Source organism: Aristolochia californica, unplaced genomic scaffold (genome assembly GCF_029961685.1).
Source record: "Aristolochia californica isolate CCGP_79_NKW_82.1479 unplaced genomic scaffold, dmAriCali1.0.hap1 SCAF_1, whole genome shotgun sequence".
In the NCBI taxonomy this organism is placed as follows: domain Eukaryota; kingdom Viridiplantae; phylum Streptophyta; class Magnoliopsida; order Piperales; family Aristolochiaceae; genus Aristolochia; species Aristolochia californica.
This window is the reverse complement of record NW_027181770.1, coordinates 10459000-10472795: the sequence shown is the minus strand read 5'-3', so window position 1 is coordinate 10472795 and position 13796 is coordinate 10459000. Positions and strand designations below refer to the sequence as shown.

General features: G+C 37.4%; 1 protein-coding gene across 1 annotated transcript; it reads left to right on the top strand.

Annotated features, from left to right (window-relative positions):
- The first annotated feature begins 4040 nt into the window (after window positions 1-4040).
- LOC137959098 (la-related protein 6B-like) lies at window positions 4041-13593 on the top strand. Its single transcript, XM_068806401.1, has 10 exons — window positions 4041-4621; window positions 6687-6768; window positions 11898-11992; window positions 12095-12166; window positions 12262-12341; window positions 12429-12525; window positions 12664-12711; window positions 12787-12855; window positions 12984-13118; window positions 13190-13593. The coding sequence occupies exons 1-10, from the start codon at window positions 4232-4234 to the stop codon at window positions 13436-13438; spliced, it is 1317 nt and encodes a 438-aa protein (XP_068662502.1). The 5' UTR covers window positions 4041-4231; the 3' UTR covers window positions 13439-13593.
- The last annotated feature ends 203 nt before the right edge of the window (window positions 13594-13796 follow it).

The following is a 13796-nucleotide window of genomic DNA, read 5'->3' as shown; positions in this document are numbered from 1 at the left end:
AGTGCGGAAAACTGTTTTCTTGATGTCAGCAAGATGCATACGAAGATGATGATACCCTGAGCGCAAGTCCAATTTGGTGAATACCCATGAACCATGTAATTCATCGAAGAGCTCCTCCACCACAGGGATAGGGAACCTATCCTTTACGGTTTGGGCATTCAAATCCCTATGATCGACACAAAATCTCCATGTGCCATCATGTTTCTTAACGAGGAGGACTGGTGAAGAGAATGGGGAACAACTGCTGTGAATAAGTCACTATTGCAGCATTGCTTGGCACTGCCTTTCTATTTCATCTTTCTGGAGGTGTGGATACCAGTATGGTCTAACCACCACCACATTTGAGCCAGGTTTTAGACAGATCCAATGATCACAATGCCTCAAGGGAGGCAGCCCTGAAGGCTCTTGGAATAAGTACGAGAACTCGTATAGGAGTTTGTCTAAAGTGTTTCCGGTTGGTCCTGTTTGTGGAGGGTATGAATGTGATGTGGCTTGTCAACTTGACTGCTCTGTAACAACACTTGGCGTCCACCCGTTGTAAAACTCATAGTTAAAGAAGAAAAGTCCCACAAAATGGGGCCCAAGGTTTACAACCATTCAATACCCAATACCATATCGAACCCAGCTAAAGGTATGACAACAAATTCTGAATGAAAGAAAGTCATACCGATTGAGAACTTTACCGCTTTGTTGATCCCATAGCTAGGAATTTTCTCTCCATTGGCAACCGAAACCGTGGTTGTTGGGTGGGGAAGGATCTGCAATTGAAGGTGCTACTGTTTCGGTTAAGAGGTTGAGAAACCTCTTGCTGCTCAAGGAAAAGAGGTTGAGAGACTTCTTTGCACTCGGAAAGGGATTATGGAAAAAGAGAGATAAAAAAGGGCGTAAGACAGAAAATCAGATTCAAGAGGGAACCTGGACCTAGAGCTCGTCAAGGAAAACTCCAAACCCTAGAGCTCGTCAAGAAGAACTCTCTACCCTATTTAACCTAAAATCAGACTTGTTTTTCTTCTTTCCCTTTTCCCTCCAAGTAGGGTTGACGTAAACATAGTTTAAGGTTTAAAAACTACACTTCTACCCTTGCGACATTTTGACTTAAACAATTAATCAAAAAAATTAATTAAAATCAATATAAAATATTAAAATAAAAACAATTAACTCAGTGACTCATTGGTGCCTCCTTTGGATTACTCGGTTAGCTATTGAGTCCCGAACATCTCTCTTCTCCCTTTTCTTTTCTCTCCTCTCTACCCAAGCTCTCTCTCTTTCTTTGCTCTTTTCTTCTCTTCTCTCTCCCCTCTCTTCTCCCTCTCTCATCTTGCTCAAGGTTTCAAGCATGGGGTCCTAAATTCAACACTAATTTCAGCCAAAAATTTGCAAACCGACTGAAAAAGTCTAGCCTTTACAAGCTTCTTCCACACCAAGAGATATGAATCCCAATACTTTCATAGGATAAAGAGAATAGTCTCTAAATCATCTTCCATAGATAAAAAACCGAGAGCATGAAGCCATAAATGAGTAACAATAACAAGAACAAGAACAAGAACTTGTCTAGACAAGCTTCAACCTTGCTTCACAAAGAGCCTTTCATGAGTGGCTTTGATCATAAAAGTTATAGAGCATGATCTTGATGGGAGGATCCTAAATCCATTGCTCTGATACAATGTTGAATTTAGGACCTTATGATTAGAACCTCAAACAAGGTAGTGAGAGAGAAAGAGAAGAAGGAAGAGAGAGAAGAAAAGGAGAAGAAAAGAAAAGAGAGCAAGAGAGGAGTTCGGCCAAAGGGAGGGTGAGAGAGAGAGTTTGGGACAAGAGAGAGAACTTAGGGATGGATTGAGAGAAGGGGAGAGAGACTTGGTACTCTATTCCAATCCAAGGGCCTCTATTTATAGTTTTTTAAAGGATGTTACAATGTCTATAATGCCATTAGGGCTACAAAATTTACATAGAAAAAGATATAAGTAGACATGTTCTTCTTAACTAATTACATCCTTGTGTCATCTTTATGGAATGATTTCTTATTTACCATCATGCCACCTCTCTTGGACATGTGGGCTTGAACCATCTTCTAACATGTGTCAAAATCTCATAGGATGAGGACTTGGTCCTACCATGTGTCAAAATCTTATGGATGAGGATTTGGTCCAACCACGTGTCAAAATCTCATGGGTTGAGGACTTGGTAAAAAGATAATGGGGGAGAGAAAGGGGGAGGGCAGACAATTCGTCTTAAGCCCAACCCTACAAGGTATATCCCCTATTTCCATCCTTTTATCTTTCTTATTTATTTCCCTCCTCTCTTTCTCCTTTTCCAGCTGCCACTCTTATCTTTTAAAATCAATCATACCCTCTCAAGATATTATATGCATTTTTTGTTTGTTATATTTTCCGTATGTGGATTATATGCATGTTTTCTATAAAAAGGATAAGACAAATCATTTACTTCCCAATGGGCGTGGCTAGGTTTGATTAGACTAAAGGAGCCTGATTTAATGCACAACTAAAATGAGATAACCTAGTATTATTATAGTTTGTAACATAGTACTCAACTAAAATTAAATGTATTACACATCTACTACTTAATACGGTATTTTATAAGTCTACTCATGCATGTCGTCATTTGTCTATTAATAAAAAAAGTTACATTTGTGGATGTACAGATGAATTAGTTCACAAAATGACATGACTGTAAGTATAGTACAACAACACAAAAAAAGTTTACAAGTGATTTATCGGTCCTACCTCTAATGACCATTTGATTCAATCTCCACAACAAGTTCAGAATATCTTTGTAAAGGGCCTAATACTCCACCAAATTCTCTCTTTGGAGTTGCAACAAGCAAATAATCTCTATCATCACTCATCACATTCAAATCTACCATACATAAGCGTGGGCTCAAAATTCTTGTCCAAACATCAAGTGCAGATTACTTAAAGAATCAATCTGAACCAATCAACTTCCTTTACAAAGGTATTCTGAACTTGTTGTGGAGATCGAATCAAATGGTCATTAGAGGTAGGACCAAAAAATCACTAGTAAACTTTTTTTGTGTTATCGTACTGTACTTACAGTCACATCGTTTCACGAATCGATTCATCTATACATCCACAAATGTAATTTTTTTTTATTAATAGACAAATGACGACATGCACGAGTAGATTTATAAAAATACCATATTAAGCAGTAGAAGTGTAATACATTTTAATTTAGTTGAGTACTATGTTACAAAGTATAATAATAGAAGGTTATCTCATTTTAGTTGTGCATTAAATTAGGCTCCTCTAGTCTAGCCAAACCTAGCCTTTTTAATAGAAAACATGCATATAATCACATACGGAAAATAAAACAAACGGAAACTAACAATACTTCCCAATATCTTGAGAGGGTATGATTGCTTTCAATAGATAGAATGGAAGCCGGAAAAGGAGAAAGAGAGGAGAGAAAGAAATAAGAAAGATAAAAGGACATACCATGTGGGGTTGGGCTTAAGATGAATAGTCTGCCTTTCTCCTTGAATAGAAAAAAAGGGCTGCAAAACCAAAAAAAAATGAAGAACGAGGGAGAGAGAGCTGAGAGAGAGAGAGAGAGAGGTTATGTGGAGGTCTTGAGGGTGAAGGGGAGGGGGTGAAACTTGTCCACCTTCTCCTCTTGCTCATGGTTCTTTTTTATTGTTGTTCAGAAACTTAGCAATCAGCTGCTTTCCTTGCACTCAATTGCTCTCATTGAAATCCTTCCTTTTAACTTAAAAATTGGAAAAGAGATCTAAGTCGATATTAGTGGGTTGGTTTGGTAAAATGGGTTCAGGCGAGGGAAAAAGGGTTCCTTTAATCCGAATGTCAATGTTTTGTAATTTTTGGAAATGGAAATTGAAGAATGATAATATTAACAGAAGAAAGTCGAAAGTGGACACATTGTACAGTTTAAAAAGTAAGGAAAAATCTAATCACAGAGTGACATGTGTACTCGGCCAAAGTTGGGACTGGTCAGGATTCGGAGAAAGAATGTAAGGCATGGCACCATCGCAATTCCCACCAAACGAGCGGCTTCGTGGAGTCGCTTCCACTTCCATGTCCGACTTCTGGGACTCATCTTTCATCGTCGCCTTTCAGAGCTTAAAGCTATAAATCGGACCCTTCACCTCTCCCACTGGGGATTTCTCTCCGCCGTTTTCTCTGCCCTAACGGGCTCTCAAGAGTCAAACCCTCGTTTCACTCTACAGTCCTACAGAATGGCACAAGAATCTATCCACGAAACTCTTGAAACTTCTATCGAAGCAGAGGATCGTGATTCGGGCGATCGCCTTCCCGCTGACGCCACACTCGGTCGGAACGTCTCTTTTAGCCGTTTGAATGCTCGGGCGCCCGAATTTATACCCCGGACCGTGAATCGGCCAGACCAGTCGTCTCCGAGGGTGGTGCTTGCTCAGTCACCTGCCCCCGTGCACGTGTTTCCATCGCCCAGTTCTCATTTTCAAGTTGTATCGCCACAGAATCCCGGATCCTTTCAGTATTATGTTGGGTACGCCGACCGCGACGGGGTTCCGATCGTGCCAGATCAGGAGAGCGCGCCTGCGAGAGATGGGTTATCGGAGGAAGTTCTTCACAAGGTTGTGAATCAGGTGAGTTATAGTTGGTACTTATTCTCTAGTCTCCTTTTTGTTGATTTTATCGCTTCGAATTCTTCTTTATTGTTCGAATTTGGACATTAGAGCGAGTATCCATGGTAGTGAAGATCACTGAAGTGTCACTTTCAAAAGAGTCGTGTAGTGTTGGGTGTGTGCACTCGTAGTGATCCGAAGGTGAACTTTTGAACTATTTACCAATCTATTGTCCAAAAAAAAATTAATTATTTGTGGATCCTTTGGCCTTGAAAGTAATACAAATGTGGATTACGATGAGGCTAGAAAATTAATTTCTGTATTGACTAGCTTTAATGACTGGAGGAAAAGTTAAGGTGTTTACATTCTTGGATTTGGTCAAACGATATTCATGCACTGCAGTTGAGTTTCTTCAAGATAGACGCCTATCTGTTAATGTGCACCATGGGCGCCTTCATAATTACCGCTTTACATACGTTTATATGCCATTAATGATGGTCTTCTCCCCACCTGCTGCTGTTGGATTCAGCCATTTACCGTATTTTCCTCTATGTCATATTCCTGAGCTAGTAAATAGAATTTGGCATTCCAGGATATTGGAAGGGAAAAGATGCACTTATTTTCTGTGTTTAAAGAATACTTTTCATAAAAAGGCAATTTATCTTCTAGAGTAATTGACTCGTTGATGCACTTATCTAAAACTTTTTTATCTTTTAAGGCTTCAGTATAGATAAAGGTGGTTGGCTAAAAAATGTAACATTTGTTTTACAGCTTTTCAGGTATGTTGGCCTATATATGTCTGTTTTCCTATTCTTAGTTGCAACTTATTTTTGTCTCGTTTTTTAAGTGAGAAGAAAAAATTACTTTTCAACAAAGACCTGCATCTGTGGTTTTGGACAAGCATCCATTCTTCTTCCAGTTCCAAAATTCCTAGAAGTTGAACATCCTAGAACCAGATACCACCAGAAGCATAAAACATGAATGCAAAGAGGAGACTATGGTTATAGCAATTGAGTTGGACTCAAATCTGTGGCAGTATGGTGAACAATTGCCATGAACAAAATGTAGATTGCTTTAAAAGAAGTTAGTGAAATTGGGGCTTAGGTGTATTGCTTGGTTTTAGGCGCCCAGACAGGGATCATGCAATTAGTGGATGCTTCCTGAAGAACAACTAAAATTAGTGGTTGCTTTTGGATCCAAGAGAAAAAAATTTCAACTCTTGCAAGTGACTTGTCCTTTCTAGCTTGTCCTTGGGTAACTCATTGAGCTCCAAATTTCAAAAGCTATTTTCTTTCTTTTAACAACTAGACAAGGAGAAGTCTTGAAATTGTTACTTGATGTGCAGTATATGCATAAAGCATATTTTCTCTAAAAAGGGCATCGGTGCGGATTAATTATGGAAGAGGATTAATTAGGTTTCCTCGACAGTCACGTTAGTGGCATGAATGGCTATTTAGGGCAGATTAATTATTTTTTTATTCTTCTTTATTTATTTACAAGTGAAGTTTCATATACACTTGTATGTTTTGAAATGTTGTGATGATAAGTCATTGTTTCGGAATGAAGATCCTTAGTGGAGGTTGCCATTTCATGTTCCTTCCAATACCTGCTTGTAACTCCATTGGCACAACATTAAGTGTGCCTGTAATTGAATAAGACTCTTGATAGCTTAGACATCTTTTGATTTTTTTTTTTGAAACTTGAATTCCTCCTTTGGGGTAAAAAATCCATAATTAATAGTTAAGATAAATATATATATATATATATATATATATATATATGTATATATTTTTTTTTGGGCATCATCTTCTTTCTCTTCTTATTAATTTATTGGAGAAATAGAAAGATATATTAACAAGAAATAAGAATTTTTTTATGGAAGTGGGAGGATGTATAGTTGCAGTGTCCTCATTAATCATACCATAATTATATTTCTTACCATTAGGTGCATTTTTTACTACATTCTGTATCATTGGATGCAGTATATTCTATCTGTTAGTATCATTTTTTTATATTTTTTGCTATTGTTTAATCAAGTTGTTGCCTACATGAAATTGACATGATATTAATGATATTAATGATATAGGTCGAATACTATTTCAGTGATGTAAACCTTGCTACAACTGATCATCTCATGAGGTTCATCAATAAAGATCTTGAGGGTTTTGGTAAGATATTCTTGTTGATACCCATTTATTCTGGAGTGAACTTATGTGCTTTCTCTTTTCACTTGTGTTAGAAATGTTTGTGGAATCTAGGACTAAACTATGGAGGTCTTAAAGATAAAATGCTTAATCCAGATATTGTGCTTGGTTTAGAGTGTATGTTTTCTGAACATTAGAAACAGTGTTGTTTCTTGTGGGATGCTTAAAATAAGGTTTAATAATGGATGTTTTTCTCACTTTCTTTTGAAAAACCAAGCTTTTCTTATGAATGAGGTGTAAGACATAAAAAATAGTCAAATGGCTGTGATATTCAACTATTGGTCTTATTGGAATTACCGAAAACTTATTTAGACATCAAGTAATGGTATATATGCTGTTTACACATTTTAGTTTCAGAATAATTTCCAAAATGTAAAAGAGAAATTAGGCTGTGCAACCAAAGGAAGCTGATCTGTTTTTGGTTTGTGTGGATACGGTACTTAGTCTAGATAAGATTGAATGTTTTAATTGCTCACTGCCAAAAAATAGATTGGTATCTTCTGTTCTCTAGGACCCAAGTGCTACATGTTGGCCTGGTTATTGTCAAATTAAATATTTTATTTGATAGAACCATATTTAGTAAGCATCTATATATTATTAGTATTAAGGTCTCATAGGTTTGGTGGTGGCTACTATACCCTAGAAAAAGGGTAACAATGTTACATGTTGGCCTTATGTTTTTTAGGTATAAAAATCACATAGATTTTTTGACTTCTCCATTTCTTTTTAAGTTTGTTGGTAGATAGAAGTCTCACTGTTTTGTTGCCCATATATGAAAACTAGGTCTCTGGTTTGGTCTTGAGGCGTTACAAAGAGTAAAAAGTCCCTCAGTGGTAATGGGCTTTGAAGACATTAAATGCAATAGTAGGAAAGAAGCATCCTATCTTCAGATAGTCATTTAGGAGCAACTGGCTCAACCTCAACATGGTATTAGAGCCAATCTAAGACCAGATCTACTCGTGCCTGTGAACTCCTTTTTTTTTTATTAAATGACGTGTGCACATGTTCTCTATGGCTTTGCACTGGCTTGTCTGTGTAGTCCTCAATGTAAGGGGGAGAGTTAGTTTATAAATTCCCATGCTTCTGGTCTGTTCTCCGTGTCTTAGTCTCATTGTCTCTGTGTGAGAGTTACATCTGTTATAGTCTTGAAAGATACTGAGCATATTAGTTGGGAAAAACTCTCATAATTTTGGCTAGTAATTTTGAGAGTTGATACACTCTCAGCAAAATTCTATGTGTATTGGGATTTTGCATCAGTTATTTAGTTAAGAATCACCTTTCAGATCAATAGGATCTTGACCGTTCTTGGCGTTTTACTTTATTGGCACATTTGCAACAGATGTTTACAGAACATAACTGTTTCTTACTCTAGTACAATGGGATGCATATGACTGGTGTTGTGGACAGTCCAAGAATTTATGTATAGTTGGTAAGTATATTAAGTTTTCTGAGTGGTTATTGGTGCTCTTGGAGATGATAGCTACAGACTTATTAGTTTTGCTTTACCTGTCATTTCTAATAGATATGGAGACAAATTTTTTTAAAAACCATCAATTCTAATCTCCAACCCCCACCCAAATAATTAAATAAATAAATAAAATAAAAAGTTAAAAAATCAATTCTTAGGGGTATGAGTAGTCGTTCTTGCCATCCAAAAAAGAAAAGTGTAAAAATCAAGATTTGGGTGAAGGAAGAGGAGAAAATTGAGAAAAAAAAGACAAAAGAGAAGAACTTTTTGAAGAGCCTGAATGGCGTCCTTGGGAACCGTGCACAAATTCCCATACTCCTTAAATAAATGTTTTGAGTTATAAATTACAAAAACACCCCTATACACTTAATAAACCTTAATCTCCTTATATCTCCTAACTACACATCCTATATACATGAAAATTTAACCACTGATATAATTTAACATGTAGAACAAGATTACATAAAGAAATTTAACCAGTAAAGTGGTAAAATGACTAAAATACCCCTGGATGTATTTTCTAACACCTCCCTCAAACTGGAGCGTATATATCCAGGAGTCCCAACTTATTGCAGAATGATATAAATTCTTGCTTGCAAAGGGCCTTGGTAAAGATATATGTTTAGTCCTTTCATGGAAAACTAGGTTACTTGCAATAAAGATGGCAACCTGATTATCACAAAACATGCTCATCTTGGTTGAAATCCAACTCTAGTGAGACTGACCTAACCCACATCAACTCGCTCACTGTGTGAGCCATCCCCTTGTATTCAACTTTTGCACTAGACTGGGCTACAACATTCTGTTTTTTATTTTGCCAACAAACCAAATTTCCTCCTAGGAAGATACAATATCCAAAGTTTGATTTTTTGTCCAGTTTGAACCCTGCATAGTCTGCATCAGAGAAAACCTCTATCTTCATATGATTGTTAGGTCCAAAGAATTTTTTTTCCTAGTGCTCCTTTCAAATGACTCAAAATTCTTTTATGCAACTTCCAAGTGTACTTTCCGAGGACATTCCATAAACTGGTTCACTACACTTACTGCAAAAGAAATATTAGGTCTAGTAACTGTTGAATAAATTAACTTTCCCACTAAACTCCGATACTGTGTTCTATCATTTAATTCATCACTCTGCTCATCATGGAGATCATGTACCACTTCCATTGGGTTATCAGCTGACTTGGTTCCCAACAAACCATACTCTTGAAGCATATTTGTGACATACTTATGTTGTATCATCACAACGACTTCTTTACTTTTCGCCACTTCAATGTCCAAAAAGTATTTCAATGGTCCCAAGTCTTTAGTTTGGAAATGTGCAAACAAATGAGACTTGGTATTCTCTATAACAGAAATATCACTCCCAGATAATATAATGTCATCTGTATAAACCGAAATCACCACAATTCCAGAGGTCATCTTCATCACAAACAAGGAGTGATCACAACGAGTCCTTGAGAACTCCATAGATATCATATCACAACCTGGCTTAATTTTTCAAACCAAGCATGTGGAATCTGCTTCAACCCATAAATCGTCTTCTTAAATGTGCATACTTACGTGTCTCCCCTTAAGCAACATGTCCTGAACGTTACTCTATAAATACTTCTTCTTCCAAATCACCATATACGGAGGCGTTTTTAATGTCCAATTGACATAGGGACCACCCTTGATTCATCGCGACTGAGAGCAAAATACGTACAAACGACAAACGAGCAAATGGCGAAAAAGTTTCAAACACATCAATACCAAAGGTTTGAGTATACCCCTTCACAACCAACAGAACTTTATACCGCTCAATAGAACCGTTTGCATTATACTTGATAGTATGAATCCAACATCTATCAGATTATTTATGCCATTATGAACACACTTTCTTTCTAATTTACCATCACCACGTCCTCTACCTCTGCCTGGGCCCTCTTTACCTCAGCCTCTACCTCTACCTCTAGAGAAATCGGTAGGGGCTGATGTAGTGTTGGAAGCATTAAGAGCAGTGGCTTCCATTATATTACCTCTTTTACTTGTTCTAGGTACAACAATTATCTGATTAAAAGTGGTAGAGAGAGTAGGGATTTCACTTGGGCTTTAATAGCAACGAATTCGGCAACTAAATCATCCAATTTTTTTGCAACAAACAACTGATTTTGCTGTTCCCTCAACTCATTCTCATTTGTAGTAAATGAATGATATACGTTGATCACCTGCCATATGCCAAGAAATGCACTATAATATTCTATAATAGTTCGATTTCCTCTTTTCAACCCAAAAAAGTTTATATACAGCTTATAAACTCAAGAGAGATTACTCTCCTGTGCATATAAAGATTTTAGAGACAGCCACATAGCCTTCACTGTTTCACAATTCATTACCTGATTTCTAAGAGTAGAATCAATACTATTGACAATTTAGCTCATAACTTGACTCTCCTCTGCCTCCCAATCATCATCTGGAGGCATTGGGGGATCATCTCGGATAAACTTCTTTCTACCCTTAAGATACATTTTGATAGACTTATTTAGTCCAATTAAGATAATTAGACCCTGCCAACTTTTTTGAAGTAATCATAATTGTATCCTTTCCATCAAACACAAAATTTTCTCTAGCCGGGGTATAAATTTCTCATGTCTCGGTCATAATACTGATATATGACTACACAATAACCAATTTAAGCTTCTAGACAATTTTCAGATTTATCACCAAGGTGGGCCCTACTCACGAAATTAGGGTTAGGGCACAAAAATAGGCAAATCCAATAATCAGAAATTCACAGCTGTTTCAACCAATGCAAAAGTAGCAGCAATTAGGACCGACATATCAATTGGGTGATGATGTAGGCATCCAACATTGGGTTGGGTGATGCAAATCTCAAAAAACCCAATTAGGGCAATCAAAATGTAGAGAATTCTTCAATAATTCATAAAGACAATAGCCCTAAGGTTATGGCAGAGAAAGGGAGAAAAAAACTTAACTTTGATGAACCAGTATAAAAAACCTGTAGTGTTTCTCCTTCCAGCAGGTTCTCTTAAAAAATGGCAAGAATCTGCAGTAGAATGCTCCCAGTAACGATCTACTGTTTTGATACCATGTAAAAATTAAGATTTGGGTGAAGGAAGAGGAGAAAATTGAGAAAAAAAAGGACAAAAGAGAAGAAAAGTTTTCTGAAGAGCCTGAATGATATCCTTGGGAACTATGCACAAATTCCAGACTTCTTAAATAGGTGTTTTGAGTTATAAACTACAAAAATGCCCCTATACACTTAATAAACCTTAATCTCCTTATATCTCCCTAACTACACATCCTATATACATGAAAATTTAACCACTGATATAATTTAACATGCAGAACAAAGTTACATAAAGAAAATTAACCACTGAAGTGGTAAAATGACAAAATTACCCCTGGATGTATTTCTAACAACAAGCAATCATCATTTATAGGGCACAGTAAATTGTAAGTGTCATATTTTGAGGATCATATGGAACTAAATGCAATACTTGTGAAAACAAAAAAAAAAACTCTTGACTGGAAATGTGGCTCTGAGATTGCTATTACTGAAGGCAACAGAGGCAACTCTAGAACATCAGTAATGGCTGAGGACCTGTTCTTCTTTGTGAAACAGTGCCAATATCTGTAGTTGCAGCATTTAAGAAGATTAAAGCCCTGGTCAGTAGTAATTCCCTTCTTGCTGATGCTCTTCGGACATCCTCAAAGCTCGTAAGTTTATAATTTCATTCATGCCCCTTCAGTTACTGAATCTTCTGATGAATGCCTTGGTTCTTATTTTCCCCTTCTAAAATCAGTTCCTTGGTGTTGTAGGTTGTCAGTGAAGATGGGAAGAAAGTTAGACGTCAGCATCCTTTCTCAAATGCTGATGTGGACGAGTTGCAGGTTTTGTTCATTCAGTGTATCTATTAGTACTTTAGTGCCATATCTCCATGTGCTAATGTGCTAAAGGTATCTGCACATTTTCTTCTTGTTTTCAGGCTCGAATTATTGTTGCTGAAAATTTACCTGAGGACCATTCCCACCAAAAGCTTATGAAGATCTTCTCCTCTGTTGGCAGGTATTGAACTCTATTCTGTCTTGTACTATTTTTATAAGTGAGTATTCCACGTAGTGGTGCAAATCTATTAATGAGGCTTCTTTTCAGTGTGAAATCAATCCGAAGCTGTCCTGCACAGCCGTCCAATGGTGCAGCTTCTGCTGCATCAAGATCTGGAAAAATGGAAATGTTTTTCAGTCATAAGGTGTTTTCCCCTTCTTCAGTTGCTTGTCTGGTTCTGTATAAAGAATCATGAAAACAATTGATTGCATATGCAAATAATCTAGTTCTCATGGTTTGAAAAGGTTTGTTCATTTGATTGATAAGAATTTTTTACTTGTAGTTGCATGCTTTTGTGGAATATGAGACCATTGAACTGGCTGAGAAAGCAGTAAGTCATCTTCCAATATATTTGATCTTAAGAAGTATGGATGTCAAAGGTGCTTTTTTTTCTGTTGTTGAGCAGGCTGCAGATCTAAATGATGAGAAAAACTGGAGAAGTGGCCTCCGAGTTCGATTATTAAACAAATGCATGGTAAGAGCTTCACCAAGGACTGTCCGTAGACAATTGGTTTTTTTTTTTTTTTTTTTATTCACTTTTGATTATTTTAAGCTTAGAAAGTGCAATGCTTACACGTGCGGATATTTTATCTCTAATTCCAGGCAAAATTTGCTCGAGGAAGAAGGGGACACGATGGTGACTGGAACGGTGAGGAGGAGGATGTTTGCACATCGGAGCAGTACAATGAGAAGCAAACTGAGGATCCTCAGGCATCTGAATTGTCGCCAGACCACGTGGTAAATCTTGGTGTCATTGAAAGTCTGAGCTTATTTTAATGAAGAATGAATCTGCTTTATGTGTGTGGCAGGGTGAGGAGAGTATCCAGGATAAAGAGGCTGGAGGTAGGAGAGGAAGAGGCCGTGGGCGAGGCAAGGGCCGGGGGCGAGGTCAGTACCATAATGGCCGAGGTGGACACACAGTAGGGACACCCCCCTCGAGTAACTTGTTTCAAAACGACCAGCCTACGGCAAGCAAACAGCCTCCGGGGCCTCGCATGCCGGATGGTACACGTGGTTTTACACTAGGACGAGGAAAGCCGTTTAGTGCGAGTACATAAACAGAGTATTAAATTTTATCTATAAAGATACACTTGTTTTGCCTGGGACTGTTACTTTAGTCATGTCCCACAAACATTTGCAAAGTGTACTTGTGAAAGGTCCACACAGCTTGGGGTCTCTTTTATAGTATTCTGAACCTCCCAAGTCTTTAAAAGCTCGGTGTAGTAGGTATTTCGCTTAGATTTGGGGTTTGTTCTATTTTTTCTTCTCTTATTTACTGTAAAGGAAAAAAAAAATCAGAAACAGATGTTGCATCTACAGAACGTGATTGAGCAGTGAGTATTCCCAATTTGAGGGATGTAATTTAATTTTGTAAATATTTTAGTAATAACGTTCATAGCTAGGTGTGGTCTCCTG